General features: G+C 38.2%; 1 protein-coding gene across 2 annotated transcripts in view; it reads left to right on the forward strand.

The window, feature by feature from the left end:
- The window catches only part of RAD50 (RAD50 double strand break repair protein), a 113651-nt gene extending 112639 nt beyond the window's left edge, over nt 1–1012 (forward strand). Inside the window, exon 25 of one of the 2 annotated variants that reach the window (XM_029216053.1) lies at nt 671–1012. In XM_029216053.1, the coding sequence (XP_029071886.1) occupies nt 671–857 (187 nt within the window). In that variant the 3' untranslated portion in view covers nt 858–1012. The remainder of the gene's footprint in view (nt 1–670) is intronic. The other variant, XM_029216052.1, reaches the window with a different exon arrangement.
- The last annotated feature ends 23112 nt before the right edge of the window (nt 1013–24124 follow it).

The raw sequence follows: 24124 nt of genomic DNA on the forward strand, positions 1-24124 counted from the left end.
AAAAGAAAAAGCCTTTCAAGTCTCAGACACGTAACTAATTACCGCAGCACACAGATAACGAGCAAAAATGTTCTCAGTGCACCCACTCAGGCCCCGTGTGTCATACCAGTGATGCATCCAGTGACTGGTGGCGGCAGAATTCTAAGTAGGCCCAGCTCCTAAGAAGGCAGTGGGGCTCACAGTGTTATTCCCCTTGCCTGTAGTCTTTGTCTTTTTTTTTTTTAATGTAATTTTCTTCCAGGGAAAACTAGTATCAGGTCAAGAGAACCCCAGGCGAAGGAATAATCAGACCCCGAAAGTTGAGCCGCACAGGTACTAAGGAAAACTCAATTAAACATTTCCACCTGCTTTAAGAATAAACTAGATCATGTATTCTCACCAGTCTCTAAGCCAGACCTGAGTGAAGAGTCATGCATCCCCACTGTCTGGAGAGGAGATGGGACTGCTACCTGGCTGGGCTGAAGGCCTGGATCCACATCCCCCTTCCCCCCGCCACTTCCTGCAGGGCTGTCAGAGGCCCTCCCTGATACTCACACAGCACAGGAAAAACCTGGTCATCACACACAGCATATATTTATGTGTCTGACAAGGTTCTCAGTGCTTTTTTCAAATAAAAGGAAGGGTTATGTATGTTCTTTAGTAATAAAATGTTATAAATATATTGTTTCAGGATAATAAAAAGTCGCTCACAGCAGCGTAACTTCCAGCTTCTGGTGATCACTCATGATGAAGATTTTGTGGAGCTCTTAGGGCGTTCTGAATATGTGGAGAAATTCTACAGGATCAAGAAGAACATTGATCAGTGCTCAGAGATCGTGAAATGCAGTATTAGTTCCCTAGGATCTAATGTTCATTAAAAACATTCAAGATTTATATGCCTTAGAAACATGGGTCCTCAGCCAACTGCTTATTTCTGGTATTGAGTCAATATGAAAATACGTTCTTTCAAATGAGCCTTGTGTCTAGGGTTTTTAATGTCTGAGAGGTTCGAAAATCATTAAAATTGTTTCACATGGAATTTGGACTATTCCCTGAACTTCATTCCCCCTCCAGGCACCCTCTGACAGGCCTGTGGGGCTCAACAGCAGCACAGTTGAACTCAGCTTCCCTGCTTCCCTTCCTAGCACTGATGAAGGAGTCTATGGGACCTGAAGCTTCTTACTCGCCTTTCACTTCTCAAAGCATTAGTGAGAAGCAGTTCTCTGCCTGGATACTTTATGGCTTGGGCATTTAAAAAGTCAGTGTTAAGTGTTACCTGTAAATTTATTTCTTTGGATACGGTTTAAAAAACTGTGTTATCAGTATTAATATCTGAAGATGACAGAAATGACTGAATATTAATATTTGGCTCTGCTCCTAACTTTATAAATCTGGGTAAGTGACCTCTCCCTCTCAGGGCCTCAGTTTCCCCAACTAAAATTTGAAGTAGTCGAATGGGGGCTTCAGGGTTTGAAAAGGACCTTAATTATCTAACTCAATACCCACTGTCTTCCCTCCCCACATATCCCTACTAGGTAGTCATCCAAACCTGGGCTCTTTCTAGAGCGAGGAAGTTCCCCACTGTGCACATCCACGTTTGGAAAGCTCTGCCCAAGAGCAAGGCCTCTCTTCACTTGGGGCCTGACCTGCATTCATGAAGGAGTCTGTAACGTTCCCATATGTCTATGCTATTTATCAGTTTGTCCTTACCATGAATCCCGATTGCTCTCCAAGTATGCAACTCTGGTGTGGAAGGAAAGCAGAGCTCGCTCAAAGTCAAAACTGGCTCCCCGTGGGGTCCAAGCAGACCTGGAAAAGCAGGCCTCATTTTCATTCCAGATGTTGTTTCTAATAAGAGCCTAATCATACCCTTTCCCTGGAATTGCCAGCTGACAACTTGAAGCCTTTCACAAGCATTCCACACAGAATGCTACCAAGTGATGCACTTTCGAATTAGACTTTTAGAGTCAGTCTGTCAGTCATGTGGCACAATCACTAGGAGCCAAGAACCACTTGGCAACCACTAGAAGCTGAAAAAGGCAAAGAAACAGACTCGTCCCTCAGAGCCTCCAAAAGGAACCAGCCCTGCTGACACCTTGACTTTTAGCCTAGTATACTGATTTTCAGACTTTTAGCCTTCAGAATTACATAAGAGAATAATACTTGTTTTAAGCTGCTGAGTTTGTGCTTATTTGTTACAGCAGCAATAGAAAACTAATACACTATCCACTGTATATATAATCAATTTCTGTGTATGTAATGTACGAGTTACTACTATCCTTGAGACAATTGAAAAAAGGTTACTTATCATTTTTTATGTTCTGTGGTTCACAGAAAGAATGCTGGTTGAGAAAGTCTGATCCAGACCCTTATCCAGTCCATGGATGAAAGGGCCAAGCAGCAGAGCCACCACTCCAGCCACCTGCTTCTTGTCCACTGACTATGTTCAGTCATCCTAATTAGCTTTGAAAAACTAAAATCACCATTATTAGCCAAACTAGCATGATATCAACAAAGGTACCATGAGAAAAAAACAGCAGACCAATCTCACTCAGAGGACACATCCAGGAATTCATAAATTAAGAACAAATCAATTCCACTCATCTATTAAACATACATAATAACCAAGGTGTCTTTATCCCAAGAATGCAAGAATATTTCAGAAGAGAACTGTTTACAAATCATCACCATAATAAAGCCAAAGGGGAAAAATTCTGATAGACACCTAACACTGACCATTATTTGATAAAATTCAACATCTCCTAGCTTTAGTAAACTCACACTTTTGCAAAGAATAAAAATATTTTTAGTGTTATTTGTCATGAATTAAAAATTAACAGTCATCTTAATAGCAAAAGATGAAATATTTTCCATTAAATAAAAAAAACAGGTAGCTTCTATCAACATACTTTTGAAAGCTCTAGCCATTGCAACAAGAAATGACAAGGCAATACAAGATAAATATAGGCAAATGAAACAAAGTTATTTACAAATTAAAACAGACTTCCCAATTTCAAGTCTGGTTTCCCCTGACGATGTGACTTCCCTCACAGCCCTTTTGAGAGTGGCTTTCTCTCCCATTTCCCTTGTATCAGTGGGCTTGGAGGTGGTGTTAGTGCCGTTTTTAAGCTTTTCATTGCTGCTTCTACATCATCCTCCATTAACCCCACACATACGCTTGAGATGAATAGGCATCACAGTATGGAGGTAAAGAATATGAGCCAGACTCACAGACTTAAATTCTAGCACCACCATTTACTAGCTTTGGGACCTTGGGCAAGTCATTTATCCTCTTGCTCCTGTTTCCCTATCTGTAAAAGCATCTAAAACGGCGCCTATCTTGTAGCATTCTTATGAGGATTAAATGACTTTTTTTTTTACATCTTTATTGGAGTATAATCGCTTTACATTGTTGTATTAGTTGCTGCTGTATAACAAAGTGAATCAGCTATACATATACATATATCCCCTCCCTCTTGCGGCTCCCTCCCACCCTCCCTATAACACCCCTCTAGGTGGTCACAAAGCACGGAGATGATCTCCCTGTGCTATGCGGCTGCTTCCCACTAGCTAGCTATTTTACGTTTGGTAGTGTATATATGTCAGTGCCACTCTCTCACTTCGTCTCAGCTTACCCTTACCCCTCCCCATGTCCTCAGGTCCATTCTCTACGTCTGTGTCTTTATTCTTGTCCTGTCCCTAGGTTCCTCAGAACCATTTCTGGGTTTTTTTTAGATTCCATATGTATGTGTTAGCATACGGTATTTTCCTCTTTCTGACTTACTTCACTCTGTATGACAGACTCTAGGTCCACCCACCTCACTACAAATAACTCAATTTCGTTTCTTTTTATGGCTGAGTAATAGTCCATTGTATATATGTGCCACATCTTCTTTATCCATTCATCTGTTGATGGACACTTAGGTTGCTTCCATGTCCTGGCCATTGTGAATAGTGCTGCAATGAACATTGTGGTACATGACTCTTTTTGAATTATGGTTTTCTAGGTTATATGCCCAGGAGTGGGATTGCTGGGTCATATGGTAGTTCTATTTTTAGTTTTTTAAGGAACCTCCATACTGTTCTCCATAGTGGCTGTATCAATTGACATTCCCACCAACAGTGCAAGAGGGTTCCCTTTTTCCACACCCTCTCCAGCATTTATTGTTTGTAGATTTTTTGATGATGGCCATTCTGACTGGTGTGAGGTGATACCTCACTGTAGTTTTGATTTGCATTTCTCTAATGATTCGTGATGTTGAGCATCCTTTCATGTGTTTGTTGGCAATCTGTATATCTTCTTTGGAGAAATGTCTGTTTAGATCTTCTGCCCATTTTTGGATTGGGTTTTTTTTTGATACTGAGCTGCATGAGCTGCTTGTAAATTTTAGAGATTAATCCTTTGTCAGTTGCTTCGTTTGCAAACCTTTTCTCCCATTCTGAGGGTTGTCTTTTCATCTGGTTTATGGTTTCCTTTGCTGTGCAAAAGCTTTGAAATTTCATTAGGTCCCATTTGTTTATTTTTGTTTTTATTTCCATTTCTCTAGGAGGTGGGTCACAAAATGGATCTTGCTGTGATTTATGTCATAGACTGTTCTGCCTATGTTTTCCTCTAAGAGTTTTATAGTGTCTGGCCTTACATTTAGGTCTTTATTCCATTTTGAGTTTATTAAGTGACTTTTAAAACTGCCTGGCACATAAATGTGTTATGTGTGTATTCAAGAAAAGCCTCATATCATCAGTTTACTCTTTCTTGTTGCAGTTATCTTTAGCCCCCAGCCTGGTCACTCCTGCTTATTCATTGACAATTTTAGCTCCCAGTTGAGAATTATTCTCCTAATACCAATTTCATAATCATCGGTGATTTCAGAATCCAAATGATGATCTAATACAACCCCCCTGGCCTCTCAGATCCTTGCGCTTTCTTCCAGTGAGGAGACGCTCCATAGTCTTACTCCAGAGTCCAGTTCTTTAACAACAATAACTGCAACCCTCCACATCTCCGTTTTAAGTATCTCACTCCAACAACCTCTCGTATCTTTACAGTTCACTCCTGGGGTCTCCAGCTCCAGCAATTCTTTGAGCCCTCCAGGATGTCAATCCATTGATTCTACCACTTTTTCAGTTCTTCACTTCCCTCATGCCTGTACTTCTCTCCTTTTACAGCTTAAATTCCATGGTCCATCCTTATATCACTGTCTTGCATAGACCCTCAACTGTCTTGTCCCTCTTCTGTCCTCAAACTTTTCTCACAGTCTCCAACTCTGGCTAAATAGGACTCTGCCTTCTCCCTGCACAGGCAGTTTCCTTTGCTGGTTCCATATTTCCCTGACCTTTTGTTGTTGCCCTGCTTTAGTGCCCAGTCTGCGTCTGTACTGTTTTCTTCTCACACTCACTTACTTGGTGACCTCATCCAGTCTCACAACTTTAAGTTATCTTGGGACTCCCCTGGTGGCACAGTGGTGAAGGATCCACCTGCTAATGCAGGGGACACGGGTTCGAGCCCTGGTCCAGGAATATCCCACATGCCAGGGAGCAACTAAGCCCATGTGTCACAACTACTGAGCCTGTGCTCTAGAGCCCAGAAGCCACAACTACTGAAGCCCACGCACCTAGAGCCTGTGCTCCACAACAAGAGAAGCCAGTGCAATGAGAAGCCCGTGCACTGCAACGAAGAGTAGCCCCTGCTCGCCACAACTAGAGAAAGCCTGCGTGCAGCAACGAAGACCCAACGCAGCCAAAAAATATAAATAAATAAATCTATTAAAAAAAAAATGAATACAAAAAAATTATTACCTTAGTTTGAGTTCTCCCAGAAGCAAAACCTGAAACAGTGATTCAAGCAAAAGTAAACAGTAGGATATGGGGAATTAGAATGAAGAGAAAGCAGCCAATGAATAGTGTTCTTAAGCCAGCTACTGTAGTAGGCAATTCGGAGTTTAATCCCACAGGGAACGTGAGAAATTTGGCAAAACGTATGCCTCAAAATTATCCCACCCGAGAAGAGAGCTGGGGTATTTATCAATATATACCAAGTCCCAAGAGTTACTAACTGAGGGCTATTCCAGGGCATGTTAGCTACTGGCTTTCTGTGTGCATCTTCCACAGAGCTGCCTTCCACAGTTTTTAAAAAAAGAAAAGAAAAGGGGAAGAAAAAGCCTTTTGACAGAGGTACAGATAACAGCAGCAGCTAGAAGTGGGCTGGAGCACACTGGAAGTTCTTGGGACAGAGGGAGGGCACTGACAGCTCCTTTAACAGTCTTGTAGGTGCTTACTCCTCAAATGTGTCTCCAGTCCAAACTCATTTAAACTCATATTCAGCTGCCTTACTGGATATCTAGTTGCACTTGAATATCTAATAGACATCTGAAACTTAAAATGACCCAGAAACTTTTGCCCAAAACCTGCACCTCCCATAGCTTTGGAAGAATGATAACTCCATTCTTCCAATTGCTCATGAAAAAGTCTTGACATCTCCTTCATTTTTCTGTTTATCTCATATCCCACATTCAAGCCATCAGCTTAATACTATGGATTTAACTTTAATATTATATCCAGAATCTGACCATGCCTCACCATCTAAACCACCACTGCTTTGGTCCAAGCCATCATCATCTCTAACGTAAATAATCTGAGTAACCACCTAACTGCTCTCACTAATTTGGTCCTGCCCCTCACAATTTGTTCTCAACCCAGCAGTCAGTCATCTTTTTAAAAGTAAATCAAATGTGTTTCTCACAGGGGTTTGGGTTAGTAGTTCTGAAACCACTTTACATAGTAAAATCAAATCCATACATATATTGTAGATAATAACTGAGTTTCTCACTGTTAGAGAAAGATGTTTGCATATCAAGAAAGGGGAAAGGCTATAAAAAGAACCCTGTAGTGTTGGACTGAATCCAAATATCAGTGTAAATTTATGGTTTTAGTATGTAAAGGTGTTCTACTTCCTTTACGGATATAAGGGAAGGGAAAAAGTGGGAAGAAGATAGGGAATAAGGGAAGAGTAAGGTCCACCAAAAATCTCCATAAAACCAATGAAAACAATGGCAAAAACTGTCAAACTTTTGCAGAACTTAGGAAATTAACTAAAGGCTTGCAACAAGCCAAGGATTGCTTGTTCAAGAAAAACAGCTGAATCTCGGGGAGAAAAGCCAATTGCATTTTAACCTCCCCTAAACCCATTCCCCTCGCCCTGTCTTTGTTGTAGCTTTGAAGACCAAAAGCACCAGAACTACAGTACCTGTGAAAGCAGCAACCACCGGAGAGAGCAGAATGGATGTGGAGTTCCCCAAAATCTTCAGCGCCACAGAATTGCCACTGTTTGACCTGTCTGGCAGCTCCCTGAAAATCTCCATCCTCATGGCTGGTCTTTATTCAACCTGACTCCAGCTCACTGTGCAAACAGCCCTACCTGTTGTAGGCAATCAGTGATGATTAGTTAATATTGCAGCTGCCCAAGGCAGCATTACTAACCGAGGCCAACAAGAGAGTAACCAAGAAACTTAAAGAGAAACATAAGGGAAGTAGATGTCCATGGCAGCTTTGACAAGCTTGAACATGTTCCTAGGAGTCCAGAAGTTTGTGTGTATGTCAGAGCTTTGTGCATACTCAGGGAAGACCTGAGAAGGCCCTAAGCACTGACCTCTGGCTGACCTTGAAACTACTTATGCAAGAAGTGAAGGCAAAGGCCCACTTGCTTTCTGCAGCATTAACATGACTGAACAAACTGTCTCTCACACAGACAAAGCTCTTCAACAAAAGCTTGGAAATTTATTAGTTCAAGGCATTAAAAGAAATCTCTGTCCAATCATCAACATACCACTAAGCTGAGACTTCAGTGACCACATATGAGAAGAATACAGCTTTACAAAATTGGTCCAGGAAAGTCACTAAACAAAGCAACAATTACAAACCCTGGGGAGAGGGTAATCTGATTTTCAGAGTTAACACATATTACCTTTTTTTTTTTTGGCGGTACGCAGGCTTCTCACTGTTGTGGCCTCTCCCGTTGCGGAGCACAGGCTCCGGACGCGCAGGCTCAGCGGCCATGGCTCACGGACCCAGCCGCTCTGCGGCATGTGGGGTCTTCCCGGACCGGGGCACGAACCCACGTCCCCTACATCGGCAGGTGGACTCTCAACCACTGCGCCACCAGGGAAGCCCAACACATATTACTTTAAATGTCCAATTTCCAACAAGAAATTATAAGGCATGCAAAGAAACAGGAATATATGGCCCATAAACAGAAAAAAAAAAAAAAAGCAGTCAACAGAAACTGTCCCTGAGGAAGCCCAGATAAAGACTTTAAATCAGCTTTTATAAATATGTTCAAGGAACTAAAGAAAATCATGTGTAAAGAATTAAAGTATGAGAATGACATCTCACCAAATGGAGACTACCATTAAGGAAGTAGAAATTATTTTTAAAAGAACCAAATAGAAATACAGAGTTCAAAAATACAATAACTGAAATAAAAATTCACTAGAGGAGCTAAACGGCAGATTTAAAATGACAGAAGAATCAGTGAACTTGAAAACCGCTCAATTAAGATTATCCAGTCTGAGGAACAGAAAGAAAAAGAATGAAGAAAAATGAACAGAAAGTCAGAGACCTGAGACACTGTCAAGCATACTAACATACCAAGCCCACCAAGCTTAACAGGAATCCCAGAAGGAGCAAAGAGAAAGGGACAGAAAGAACATTTGAAGAACTAGTGGCCAAAAAGTTCTGAAATTTTATGATAAATGTTAATTGTCATATCCAAGAAACTGAACAAACTGAAAAACCCAAATGAACCTTTCGGCCTACCCAATAGAATAAACTCAAAGACCCAATAGCTAACGTCATACTCATCAGTGAAAAGCTGAAAGCTTTCCCCCTAAGATCAGGCACAAAACAAGGGTGACCATTCTTGCCACTTTTATTCAACATAGTATTGGAAGTCCAAATAGGAAAAAGTAAAACTGTCATTATTTGCAGATAACACGATATTATAATAATAGAACACCCTAAACACCATTAAAAAAAAACCTGTTAGAACTAATAAATCAGTAAAGTTGCAGAATACAAAAGCAATATATAAAAATCTGTTCCATTTTTATATACTAATAATGAACTATCAGAAAGAGGAATTAAGAAAACAATCCAATTTACAATTGCAATAAGAAAGCATAAAATACCTAGGAATAAATTTAACCAAGGAGATGAAAGACCTTTAATCTGAAAACTACAAGACATTGATGAAAGAAAATTGAAGATGACACAAGTAAATGGAACAATATTCCATGTTCATGGATTGGAAGAATTAATATTGTTAAAATACTTCCCAGGGCTTCCCCGGTGGCGCAGTGGTTAAGAATCCACCTGCCAATGCAGGGGACACGGGTTCGAGCCCTGGTCCAGGAGGATCCCACATGCTGTGGAGGAACTAAGCCCGTGTGCCACAACTATTGAGCCTGCACTTTGGAGCCTGCGAACCACAACTACTGAAGCCTGCGCACCTAGAGAAAGCCCACGCGCAGCAATGAAGACCCAACACAGCCAAAAATAAATAAATAAATAATAATAATAATAATAATGCTTCCCAAAGCAACCTACAGATTCAATGCAATCCCTATCAAAATTCCAATGGCATTTTTCATAGCAATAGAACTAACAATCCTAAAATTTGTATGGAACCACAAAGCATCATGGAAGCATCATGGTCCCTAATCTCAAACTGTATTACAAAGCTATAGTAATCAAAACAGCAGTATGGTATTGACAAGAAAACAGACACATCATGGGACTTCCCTGGTGGTCCAGTGGTTAAGACTCTGCACTTCCAATACAGGGGATGTGGGTTTGATCCCTGGTCGGGAGCTAGGCTCTCACATGCCATGTGGTGTGCCCCCCCCCCAAAAAAAAGCCAAAAAACAAACAAAAAAACAGATACATTAATCAATGGAACAGAATAGAGAGCCAAGAAATAAACCCACACATATATGGTCAATTTTATGACAAAGGAGCCAAGAATATACAATGGGGAAAGGACAGTCTCTTCAATAAATGGTGTTGGGAAAACTGTACAGCCATATTCAGAAAAATGAAACTGGACCACTATCTTACATCATACACAAAAATTAACTCAAAATGGATGAAAGACTTGAACATAAGACCTGAAGCCAAAAAAGTCCTAGAAGAAAACATAGGTGGTTAATTCCTTGACATCAGTCTTGGCAACAAGTTTTTGGATTTGACACCAAAAATGAAGGCAACTAAAGCAAAACTCAACAAGTGGGGCCACATCAAAAAAGCTTCTGCACAGCAAAGGAAACCATTAACACAAAGAAAAGGAAACCTACCAAATGGGAGAAAATATTTGCAAATCATATATCTGATCAGGAGTTAATATCCAAAACATATAAAGAACTCATACAACTCAATAGCAAAAAAACAACAATCTGATTTTAAAAATGGACAGGTAATCTGAAAAGACATTGTTCCAAAGAAGACATTCAGATGGCCAACAGGTACATGAAAAAGTGCCCAGCATCACTAGTCATCAGGGACATGCAAATCAAAACCACAATGAAATATCACTTCATACCTGTTAGAATGAGTGTTATCAAAAAGACAAGAAATAACAAGTGTTGGCAAGGATATAGAGAAAAGGGAACCCTTGTGTACTGTTGGTGGGAATGTAAATTGGTACAGCCACTATGGAAAACAGTATGGAGGTTCCTTTAAAAATTAAAAAAAGGATTACCATATGATCCAGCAATTCCACTCCTGGGTATTCATGGGGAGAAAACAAAAACACTAACTTGAAAAGATATATGTACCCCACTGTTCACCGCAGCATCACTTATAATAGCCAGGACAGGGAAACCACCTAAATCTTCATCAACAGATAGGTGAATGAAGAAAATGGGGGGGGTCGCTGTGCGCACACGTGTATAATTCAGCTATAAAGGAAGGAAATCTTGCCACTGCAATGACATGGATGGACCTTGAGGGCATTATGCTAAGTGAAATAAACAGAGAAAGACAAATACTGTATGATCTCACTTACATGTGGAACCTAAAATACAAACAAAAAAACAGCTCATAGATGAAGAGAACTGATTTCAGGTTGGTAGAGGTGGAGGATGGGGTGTGTGTGTGTGTGTGTGTGTGTGTGTGTGTGTGTGTGAAATGGGTGAAGGAGATCCTAAGATTAAAAATTCCAGTTGTAAAAAACTACAATGAGATATCATCTCACACAAGTCAGAATGGACATCATCGAAAAATCTAGAAACAATAAATGTTGGAGAGGGTGTGGAGAAAAGGGAACCCTCTTACACTGTTGGTGGGAATGTAAATTGATACAGCCACTGTGGAGAACAGTACGGAGGTTCCTTAAAAAACTACAAATAGAACTACCATATGACCCAGCAATCCCACTACTAGGCATATACCCTGAGAAAACCATAATTCAAAAAGAATCAAGTACCAAAATGTTCATTGCAGCTCTATTTACAATAGCCCGGAGATGGAAACAACCTAAGTGTCCATCATCGGATGAATGGATAAAGAAGATGTGGCACATATATACAATGGAATATTACTCAGCCATAAAAAGAAACGAAATTGAGCTATTTGTAATGAAGTGGATAGACCTAGAGTCTGTCATACAGAGTGAAGTAAGTCAGAAAGAGAGAGACAAATACCGTATGCTAACACATATATATGGAATTTAAGAAAAAAAAATGTCATGAAGAACCTAGGGGTGAAACAGGAATAAGGACACAGACTTACTAGAGAATGGACTTGAGGATATGGGGAGGGGGAAGGGTAAACTGTGACAAAGCGAAAGAGAGGCATGGACATATATACACTACCAAACGTAAGGTAGATAGCTAGTGGGAAGCAGCTGCATAGCACAGGGAGATCAGCTCGGTGCTTTGTGACCACCTGGAGGGGTGGGATAGGGAGCGTGGGAGGGAGGGAGACGCAAGCGGGAAGAGATATGGGAACATATGTATATATATAACTGATTCATTTTGTTGTGAAGCTGAAACTAACATACCATTGTAAAGCAATTATACTCCAATAAAGATGTTAAAATGAAAAAAAAATTCCAGTTGTAAAATAAGTCATGAGGATATAAGGTACAGCATAGCCACTATACTTGCATATTTGAACGTTGTTAAGAGACTAGATCTTAAAAAGTTCTCATCACAAGAAAAAAAATTGTAACTACGTATGGTGATGTAACTAGACTTATTGTGGTGATCATTTTGCAATATATACAATTTTTGAATTATGTTTTATACCTGAAACTAATAATAATGTTATACGCCAGTTATACCTCAAAAAAAAAAAAAAACCCTCAAGAGATTGGCACTTAGATGCATCCTAGCCAAACTGTCAAAAAACAAAAGAATCTTGGAAGGAGCAAGACAAAGCAGTGAAAAAGCCTCAATAAAATTAACAGTTGACTTCTATTTAGAAACAGTGGGAACCAGAAGTCATACTGGGATGACATACTAAAAGGGCTGACTGTAACCAAGAATTCTATATCCAGTAAAACTATCCTTCAAAAACAAGAGAAAATAAGATATTTTCAGATAAATAAAAACTAAGATAATTTGTCTCCATCAGACTTGCCCTACAATGCTAAAAGAATCCTTTAGGCTGAAATGAAATAAAACTAGACTTAAATCCACATGAAAAACAGCTCCAGTAAAGGTAAATACACAGGTAATATAAAGGTATAAATGTATTTTGGTTTATAATTCAGTTTTCCTATCTGATTTAAAAGATAACTGCATTAAGAATTAATTTAAACACTGTTGATGGGCTTATAATGAATAAAGATATAATTTATATGACAATAATAGTACGGGGGAGGGGGGGAGACTGGGCTATACAGAAGCTTTTGAAATAGAAATTAAGTTGATATTCATCTAAGCTAAAATGCTAACTTGTAATCTCCAGGGCAACCACAAAGGAAATAATTCAAAAAACCTATAGTAGAAGAAACAAAGAAACTTAAATGGTATACTCAAAATTATCTACCTAACACAAAAGAAAGGAGTGAAGGAAGACTAAGAAAAACAATAAAGGCATGAGACAGACAGAAAACAAATAGCAATTTAAAAAGATAGCAAAATGGCAGACATAAATCCTATATTATCAGTCATTACGCTAAATGTAAATGGACTAAAGATGCCAATCAGAAAGCAAAGGTTAGGAGAATGAGTTTTTCCAAAAAAACGTCCAACTGTATGTTGTCTATAAAAGACATGCTTTAGATACAAAGACACAAATAGGTGGAAAATAAAAGGACAGAAAAAGAAATTCCACACAAACAGTACTCAAAAGTGCTGGAGTGGCTGTACTATATCAGGCAAAATAGATTTTAAGACAAAAACTGTTACTAAAGACAGAGAAGGGCATTCTATAATGATGAAAAGTCAATCCATCAGGAAGATATAACAATTATAAACATATATGCACCTAACAATAGATATCTGAATGCAAAATATATGAAGAAAAACTGACAGAATTAAAGGAAGAAGTAGACCATTTCAACAGTAATAGTTGGAGACTTCATCACCCCACTTTCAATAATGGACAGAATACATAGAAGATCAACAAGGAAGTAGAAGACTTGAACAAAACTATAAACCAACTAAACCTAACAGACACCTGTAGTACACTTCATGTACAAAAGCAAGATACACATTCTTCTCAATTGACATGGAACATTCCCCAGAACAGACCATATGTTATGCCATAAAACAAGTCTCAAAAAATTTGAAAAGATTGGAATTGTAAAAAATATGTTCTCCTACCACAATGGAGTGAGATTAGAAATCAATAACATAAAGCATTTGGGAAAGTCACAAATATGTGGAAATTAAAAGATACACTATTAAATAACTAATAGGTCAAAGAAGAAATTGCAAGGGAAAAGACAAAAGATTTTGAGATAAATGAAAATGAAAACACAACACCCAAAACTTATGGGATGCAGTGAAAACAGTGCTTGGAGGGAGGTTTACAGCTGTAAATGCCTCCATTTAAAAAAGAAAACTGATCTCAAATCAATAACCTAACCTTCCTACTACAGAATGAATGTTTGTATCCCCCCAAATTCATATTTGAAACTTAATCACCAATATGATGGTATTTGGAGGTGGTGCCTTTGGAAGATTATTAGGTCATTAGGGTGGAGCCCTAGTGAATGGGATTAGCGCCCTTATAAAAAAGACCCCAGAGTGCTTCCCTTGCCCCTTCTACCGTGTGAGGATACAGCAAAAGGATGGCCATCTCTGAACCAGAAAGCTGGCCCTCACCATACACCAAATCTGCCAGTGTCTTGATCTTGGACTTCCCAGCCTCCAGAACTTTGAGAAATAAGTTCTTCTTGTTTAAGTCACCCTTTAGTATTAAAAATACCAGTCTATGGTATATTTTTTAACAGCAGCCCGAATCAGTTAAGACAGAAATAAGTACCAAGAGTAATATGTGCTATAACAACCCAGAGAATATAAAAATGGCCAATAAGCACATAAAAAGATGTCCAACATCAGTAATCTTTAGGGAAATGCTAAGCAAAGCCATGATTAGGTATCACTTCACATATGTTAGGATGGCTATCAAAAAAATAGAAAATGTGTTGATGAAGATGTGGAGAAACTGAAACACTTGGGCCACTGTTTGTGGAAATGTAAAATGGTGTAGCCACTATGACAGTTCCCCAAAAATTAAAAATAGAATTACCATATGATCCAGCAATTCCATTTCAGGGTCCATATCCAAAAGAACTGAAGTCATGAGGTCATACTGATATAAACAAGTACTTAATTAGATAAATGAAAGAGGGATAAGGAACAGCTCTTCTTTATAGTAGAATTACAAATGACAAATGTAGAAGAGGCAAATAGAAAAATCACCATTAGGCAAATGCCACAGTAAAAATTATTTCAGACAAGATCCACTGATGGGTGCTAATATTAGTGGGCACAAATTTGAAAAGAAACAGAATTTATATAGTCTCAAACTATCAATATATTTATTAACTAAAAAGAGAAAGTAACTTTATAGTGGAGAAACTTCGTAGAAACCAGTTTAACCAAGTGACAAAGGTCAACATCACCAAAATAAGATATACTGGCATCATGAATCCTGTGATATGCACTGAGGACACAATTTCATTTCTGTGATATTCTTGCCAAAAAATTTTTAACTTCATTTCAGTTATGAGAAAACATCAAGATTGGAATTGAGGAACATTTGACAGCATAACTGATCAATACTGAAAAGTGTCATAGGTTATGAAGGACAAGAAAAACTAAAGAACTGTTACAGACTGCAGAAGACTATGGAGAACTCATAACTAAATGCAATGTGGATTCCTGAGTTAGATCTTGGAACAGGAAAAGGACATTAGTGGAAACACTGTTGAAATCAGAATAAGATCTGGGGACTCTAAAGAGTCCACCTTCCAATGCAGGGGATGTGGGTTTGATCCCTGGTCAGGGAACTAAGATCCCACATGCTGCAGGGCAACTAAGCCCACGTGCCACAACTACTGAGCCCATGTGCCTCAACCAGAGAGGCCACACAGTCTGGAGCCCACATGCCACAACTAGAGAGAGAAAACCTGCAAGCCACAACTAGAGAGAAGCCCACGCACTGCAATGAAGAGCCCACGCACTGCAACTAAGACCCAACACATCCAAGAATAAAATTAATTAATTAATTAATAAAAATAGAATAAGGTCTGTAGTTTAGCTGATACTAGTAAACCAATTTAATTTTTCTGTTTTTTATAATTGCACTATGGTTATTGTATACAATATGATATACACACACACAGATTGTTGTGTGAATTATTTGCATAAAACATGTCTTTCACAGTAGGTTGAATATTTACAGAGGCAAAGATTTCATTTTTAGTTTAGGAATGAAGTACTTATCATATATACATACACCTACTAGAGTGACAGATACCAAGATATTACAATGAGTATTATCTGGATGCTGAGATTATGGGGGTTTTTCTTTGCACATCTGCATTTTACACAACATTTTTGTGTATTTTTTAAAACGCAAAATATTGATATTGGAGAATGCTCTTCATATATGTTGAGTGAAAAAAAAAGATGGTAAAAGTTGTGTAGAATATAATCCCATTTTTGTAACATACATAAAAAAAGGACTGTTAATAGATACTAAGGTGTTATCGGTGTCAGGTCAAAGAGGTGAAAGGTTAGTGTTTCCTTCTCACTGCTTGTCTCTTTAATAAATTCTCTACATTAAAAACACATATTCCAAGTAAAAACAAGGGAATGAACACATAAACTCCCACCTGATAACCCGGTAAGATGAGAGTAACTGAATCTTTAAAAGGTTTAAACTCACCAAAATGGGAGAAAGGAACAATAGCAACAGCAGTTTGAAGGGTAGAAAGCAGGCTGACAGCAGACAGACTACTTGGATGACCCCCCAAAACTGAATCCTAAGCCAGCCATAGAGAAGGTGAGACCTATTCTGATGTATAGATTCCTCAAATGCTCAGGAACAGGCAGAAGACCAAGTACCTCTGGATGAGGAGTGGTTAAAATAAGTTGGAACTTGGTTTAAGGAGCAGTTAAATCCCCATTTCCACTCCTCAAAGATGAGTGACCCCACTCCAGCAGAAGATGGAAGTATTTTTTTCTCTGGAGAGGGTATCTAGACCAAGAAACACTAGGCACAGTTGAGAGGGGCCTAGCTGTGCTAAAATCAGGGCACTAAGTGAATAATTAACAGATGCTGGGACCCCCATGCCCAGCCCTCTACGCACCCTTGGCTGCCAAAATGCTGTCAGCCAGGCTGGAGACATGGCGATTCTATTCTGCGGAAGTTGCTCCACCTGCCACAAAATGACCTAAAGAAGCTCGTATGGGAAGTCCCCCAATGAAACAACAAGCCAACGGCCCTCTAGTGAACACCACCACACACACACACACACACACACACACACACACACACGCACACACACACACTCAAGGCTTTCAATCTACTGTTAGTCTTCCACTCTTAAATATGATCAGGGAATCCCGGATCACATGATATCCAAGGAAAGTCCATAACATGAAAGAAAAAGATCAAAATAAATTTAAAAGAAAAAACATGGAGGAAATAGAGGCTATGTATGGAGAAGGAAACTTTTAAAAAATACCAATTATCAGTAAAAATTTCAGATTGCTAAGAAAAGATATCCAACAATGAAATAAGAACTTGATGCAATTAGACACATGCGTATTCAGAGAAAAGTATAACACCCTTGGGATGGAAGCTAATGTTATGGAAATAACCCAGAGAAGAGAACATTTTTGAATAAAAAATAAGAGAAAAAGATAAAATTAGAGCACTAGTCTATGAGGTATATAATCCAAAAAATGGTAGTTCCAATAAGAGGGAAGAGATAGAATAGAGGAAAAAGTCATAAAACATTAAAAAAATATCCCAATCTAAGTGTGAATATAGAAATATCTTCTTATAAAAAGTGAGAAAAAGCAAGGTGCAAAATGTATATAGGATGCTACCTCATGTGTAGAAACAAGATAAAAATAAGACCATATATTCACAGTTGCTTATATAAACTCAGGATACACCAAAAAATTAATAAAAAATAGTTATTTGGGGGGAGGGTGTTGAGGCATTTCACTGAATTTTTTCATATATTTCATTTTGATTTTTGAGCCATGTGAATGGAATACCTATTCAAAATTAGAAGTAAAAATAAAATTACTCTGCAGGAACCAGTGCTGTGGTAGGGAAACTTGAACTATAACTGATGAGTTGCTGGAGACTCAGCATGATCAAGTCTGAGAGATAAAAACTCCAGGGGACCCAGTCATGGGGGGCACACTTTTGTGGGTTTTGCCTCCAGGATCTCACCAGGTCCTCACAGTGAATGTCAGAGAAAAGTCACCTCATGCTTCAGGCAGGGGGAAGGGAAATGAAATATTTTGAAACATGCCAGAGCATTCTATTCTGCTTAACAAGTCTGCCCTCAGGAGAAACAATTTTATTTATTTACTTATTTATTTTTGTCTGTGTTGGGTCTTTGTTGCTGTGCACGGGCTTTCTCTAGTTGTGGCGAGCAGGGGCTACTCTTCATTGCGGTGCGCAGATTTCTCATTGTGGTGGCTTGTCTTGGTGCAGAGCACTGGGCTCTAGGCGCGTGGGCTTCAGTAATTGTGGCACATGGGCTCAGTAATTGTGGTGCACGGGCTTAGTTGCTCCGTGGCATGTGGGATCTTCCCGGGCCAGGGCTCAAACCCGTGTCTCCTGCATTGGCAGGCGGATTCTTAACCACTGCACCACCAGGGAAGCCCAGGAGAAACTATTTAACTAAAGCCTAATCTGCTGGAGTTTTGTCAGAGCCTGACTGGCCTAAGAGAAGAGAAACACCCAGCTCCAGCTGGCTCTAGCCATTCTGTCCCACTGAAGGGTGAGGGGACTTAGAGGCATGTGTGAAGTTCATAGTCCAGAGGGACAGGCTCACTAAAAGACTAAGACCTACTACTCATAGGACTACAGAAAACTACGCCCCCAACATACACAATTTACCATCACATTAATAAAGGCATATTTACAGCAGTTCTTTTTACCCAATACATTATATCTGACTATCAAGAAAAAATTATGACATGCTAAAAGGCAAAAAGCACAGTTGGAAGAGACAGAGCAAGCAAGAGAACCAGACTCAGACATGGCAGGGATGTTGGGATTATCAGACCAGGAATTTTAAACAACTATAAGATGCTAAAGGCTTTAATGGATAAAACAGACAAGATGCAAGAATGGATGGGCAATGTAAGCAGAGAAAAGGAAATTATAAGAATGAACCAAAAAAAAAAATGCTAGAGATCAAAAACAATGAGAAAAATGTCTTTGTTTTGCTTATTAGTAGACTGAACGCAGCTGAGAAAAGAATCTCTGAACTTGAGGATATCTCATTAGAAACCAACAAAATTGAAAAAAGCAAAGAGAGTAAAAGAGAGAGAGAAAAAAAGAACAAAATATCCAATAACTATGGGACAACTACTAAAGGAGTAACATAAGTATAATCAGAATTCCGGAAGAAGAAAAAGAGAAGGAACAGAAGAAATATTTGAAACAATAATGATGGAAAAATCCCCCATATTAACGTCAGACACCAAACCACAGATCCAGGAAGCTCAGAGTACGCTGAGCAGGATAAATGCCCCACCCCCAACCCCTCTCTCCAAATACACGTAGGCATATCATTTTCAAACTACAGAAAGTCAAAGATAAAAAACTCTATTTATTCATAGAAACCAAGACATGGAAACAACCTAATTGTCCATTCACAGATGAAAGGATAAAGAAGATGTGGTACATATATACAATGGAATACTACTCAGCCATAAAAAAGAACGAAATAATGCCATTTTCAGCAACACGGATACAACTAGAGATGATCATAGTAAGTGAAGTAAGTCAGAAAGAGAAAGACAAATACCGTATGATATCACTTATATGTAGAATCTAAAGTATCCTGTGATAAACCATAATGGAAAAGAATATGTATATGTATAACTGAGTCACTTTGCTGTACAGCAGTAATTAACACAACATTGTAAATCAACTATATTTCAATTTAAAAAAACTCTAAAAGAAGCTAGGGGTGGGGGTGGGGGAGGGATGCCTTACCTATAGAAGAATAAAGATAACAATTACACTTGTTTCTCTTCAGAAATCATGCAAGCAAAGAGTGGAGTGAAATATTTTAAATGCTAAGAGAGAAAAAAAAAACACACCACCAACCTAAAATTCTGTACCCTGCAAAATTATCCTTCAGAACTGAAGGAGAAATGAAGACTTACTCAAGTAAAAATTAAGGGAATCTATTGCTAGTAGACTGAACTTGTAAGAAATGACAAAAGAAATCTTTAGGGAGAAGAAAAATGATAAAACTCAGACCTGCATAAAGAAAGAAGGAATAAGTGAAGGTAAAATAAAAAACATTTATTTTTTCTTATTCATAATTGATCTCATAATAATTTGTTCAAAATAATAATGGCAACAATGTATTTGATTATATATGCTTTTATATAAATAAATAAATATCAATACACACACACACACACACACACACACACACACACACACACACAGTTGGTCCTCCATATCCACGAGTTCTGCACCCATGGATACAGAGGGCCGACTGTAAGGGACTTCAGCATCTGTGAATTTTTGTATCTGCAGAGGGTCCTAGAACCAATCCCCTGTGGATACTGAGGGATGACTGCACACATATATAAACATATATGCTTATGTATAAGTGAAATGAATGACAACAATGAAATGAGACGGAAGAGAGGAATCAGGATTATTTTGTTATTATAAGGTTCTCACACTACCCATGAAGTGGTATAGTGTTATTTGAAAATGAACTTGGATTAATTGTAAATACATACTGCCAACTCTAGGGCAATCACTAAAAAAAGTTTAAAAGTATAACTAATGTATTAATAAAGGAGAGACAACTGAAGCATGTAAAATAATTAAAACCACAAAAGGCAGAAAAAAAGTGAAAGGCAAAAATAGCAACAAAGAACAAGGAGCACATAGAAAACAGTAACAATTACAGTAGACATTAATTCAACTATATCAATAATCCTTTTGAACATCAATGGCCTAAATGCACCGATTATTTCAGAGTAGGTCAAGAAACAAGACCTAAGTGTTAATCTACTTTAAATATAAAGACATATATAGAATAAAAGAAAATTGATGGAGAAAGGTATACTATGATAACAGTAACCAAAAGAAAGCAGGAGTAGCGATATTAATACTAATAATGTGTTAATTTCAGACAGAGCAGACTTCAGACCAGGGAAAGTTATCAGGGATAAAAAGAGGCATTACATAATGATAAAAGAGTCAATTCTCCAAGAAGACATATCCATCCTTAATGCGTTTGCCTCTAACAACAGAGGATCAAAATGCATGGGGCAAAAACTGATAGAACTGCACAAAGAAATAGATGAATCCAGTATTATAGCTAGGAGACTTCAACACCCCTCTATCAGAAATGGAAAGATTCAGCAAGCAGAACTTCAGTAAGGACATAGTTGAATTCAACAGTACCATCAATCAACTGGATATAATAAATATCTATAGACTACTTCATCCAACAACAGCAGAATGTATATTCTTCTCAAGCTCGCACAAAAAGTTCACCAAGAACACCAAGACACCAATGCCTGCTGTCATACCACAAGGAAATTAAACTAGAAATCAATAACAGAAAGAAAGCTGGAACACGCCCCCCCAACTATATGGAGATTAAACAAAATATGTCTAAATAACTTATGGTTAAAGAAGAAATCTCATGAGAAATTGAACAATATCATGAAGTAAATGGATATGAAAACATAACATCAAATTTTGTGGGATGTAGTGAAAGCAGTGCTTAGAAGAATATTTATAGCAATGAAAACATACAGTAGAAAAGAAGAAAGAGCTAAAATCAATCATCTAAGCTTCTACCTTAGGAAATTAGAAAAAGAAGAGCAAATTAAATCCAAAGTAAGCAGAAGAAAAGAAATAATAAGAATTAGAACAGAAATCTATGAAATTGAAAACAGGAAATCAATAGAGAAAATCAACAAAATCAAAAGCTGGTTCTTTGAAAAGATCAATAAAATCAATAAGCCTCTAGCCAGGTGAACTAAGGAAAAAGAGAGGACTCAAATTACTAATAACATAAATGAAAGAGCGACATCACTATAGATCCTATGGACATTAAAAGGATAATAAAGGAACAATATGAACAGCCCTACAGTGCTCGCTTTGGCAGCACATATACTAAAATCCGAACAACCCTATGGCCACACATTTGATAACCTAGATGAAAATGGACCAATTGCTTGAAAGATACAATCTGCCAAAACTCACACAAGAAGAAACAGGCAATCTGAATAGGCCTATATCTATCAAAGAAATTGAATAATACTTAATAACCTTCCAAAATAGAAAGCACCAGGCCCAGAATTCATGGGGAATTCGACAAAATGTTTAAGAAAGAAATTAAATAAATTCTCTACAATATCTTCCAGAACATGGAACTAGAGAAAATACTTCCTAACTCATCCTATGAGGCCAGCATTACCCTAATAACGAAACAGACACAGATATTACAAGAAAAAAAAGTACCGATCAATATCTGTGATAAAATGCAAAAATCCTCAACAAAATATTAGCAAACTGAACGCAAAAATGTAGCCAAAGAATTATACAGCACCACCTAGTGGGATTTATCCCAGATATGCCAGGCTGCTTCATATTCAAAAATCAATTAATATAATCCATCACATCAACAGGCTAAAGAAGAAGAATCACATGATCATATTAATAGATACAGAAAAAGCATTTTATAAAATCCATCACCCATTCATGATAAAACCTCTCAGTAAACTAAGAATAGAGGGAAACTTCCTCAATTTGATAAAGAATATCTACAAAAACCTATAGTTAACATCATACATCATGGTGAGAAACTTGAAGCTTTCCCACGAAGATCAGAAACAAGGCAAGGATATCTCCAATCACCACTGCTTTTCAATGTCATACTAGAAGTCCTAGCTAATGCAACAAGACAAGAAAAGGAAATAAAAAGAATACAGATTAGGAAGAAAGAAAGAAAACCTTGTTGATGACATGAGAGCCTAAGTATAAAATCCAAAAGGATCAACAGAAACTCCTGAAACTAATAAGTGATTATAGCAGGGTTGCAGGATATAAGTTTCATACACAAAAGTCGATCACTTTCCTATATACCAGCAATGAACAAGTGGAATTTGAACTACTGTTTACAGTAGTACCCCCAAAATGAAATACTTAGGTATAAATCTAACAAAATACATATGAGATCTATATGAGGAAAACTACAAAATTCTGATGAGAGAAATCAAAGAACTAAGTAAACGGAGAGATGATCCATGTTCATGGATAGGAAGAATCAATACTGTCAACATGTCAGTTCTTCCCAACTTGGTCTATGGATTCAAGCAATCCCAATCAATATTCCAACAAGTTATTTTGAAGATATTAACAAGATTATAAAGTTTATATGGAGAGGCAAAAGATCCAGAATATTGAAGGAGAAGAACAAAGTTGGTGGACTGACACTACCCAACATCAGGACTTATTATAAGGCTACAATAATCAGGACAGTGTGGTATTAGTAAAAGAATAGACAAATAGATCAATGGAATAGAACAGAGAGCCCATAAATAGACCCATATAAATATAGTCAACTGATCTTTGGCAGAGGAGCAAAGGGAATACAATGGAACAAAGATAATCTTTTCAACAAAAAACGCAGGAACTGGACACCCGCTGGCAAAAAATAAATAAATAGGGCTTCCCTCGTGGCACAGTGGTTAAAAATCTGCCTGCCAATGCAGGGGACATGGGTTCAATCCCTGGTCTGGGAAGATCCCACATGCCATGGCGGAGCAACTAAGCCTGTGCACCACAACTACTGAGCCTGTGCTCTAGAGCCCATGAGCCACAACTACTGAGCCCACGTGCCACAACTACTGAAGCCCATGCACCTAGGGCCCGTGCTCCACAACAAGAGTAGCCCCCGCTCTCTGCAACTAGAGAAAGCCCGCACAGCAACGAAGACCCAACGCAACCAAAAATAAATAAAATTTTAAAAAATAAATAAAAAATAAAATTTTATATATATATATATATGAATCACAGACCTGAATGTAAAACACAAACTTATAAAACTTCTAGAAGATAGCATAGGAGAAAATGTAGATGACTTTGGGTTTGGTGATGACTTTTTACATGCAACACCAGAGGCATGCAGAGGTATGATCCATGAAACAAATAATTGATAAACTGGATTTCATGAAAATAAAAAATTTCTTCTTTGCAAAAAATACTCTCAAGAGAATGAAGACAAGCCAGAGACTGGGAGAAAATATCTGTAAAAGACATGAGATAAAGGACTGTCATCCAATATATACTTAAAACTCAACAATAAGCAAATGAACAGCCCAATTTTTTTTTTTTTTTTTTTTTGCGATACGCAGGCCTCTCACTGTTGTGGCCTCTCCCGTTGCGGAGCACA

The sequence above is a fragment of the Monodon monoceros genome, unplaced genomic scaffold, assembly GCF_005190385.1.
Source record: "Monodon monoceros isolate NGI ecotype Baffin Bay Population unplaced genomic scaffold, NGI_Narwhal_1 Super_Scaffold_12, whole genome shotgun sequence".
NCBI lineage: Eukaryota > Metazoa > Chordata > Mammalia > Artiodactyla > Monodontidae > Monodon > Monodon monoceros.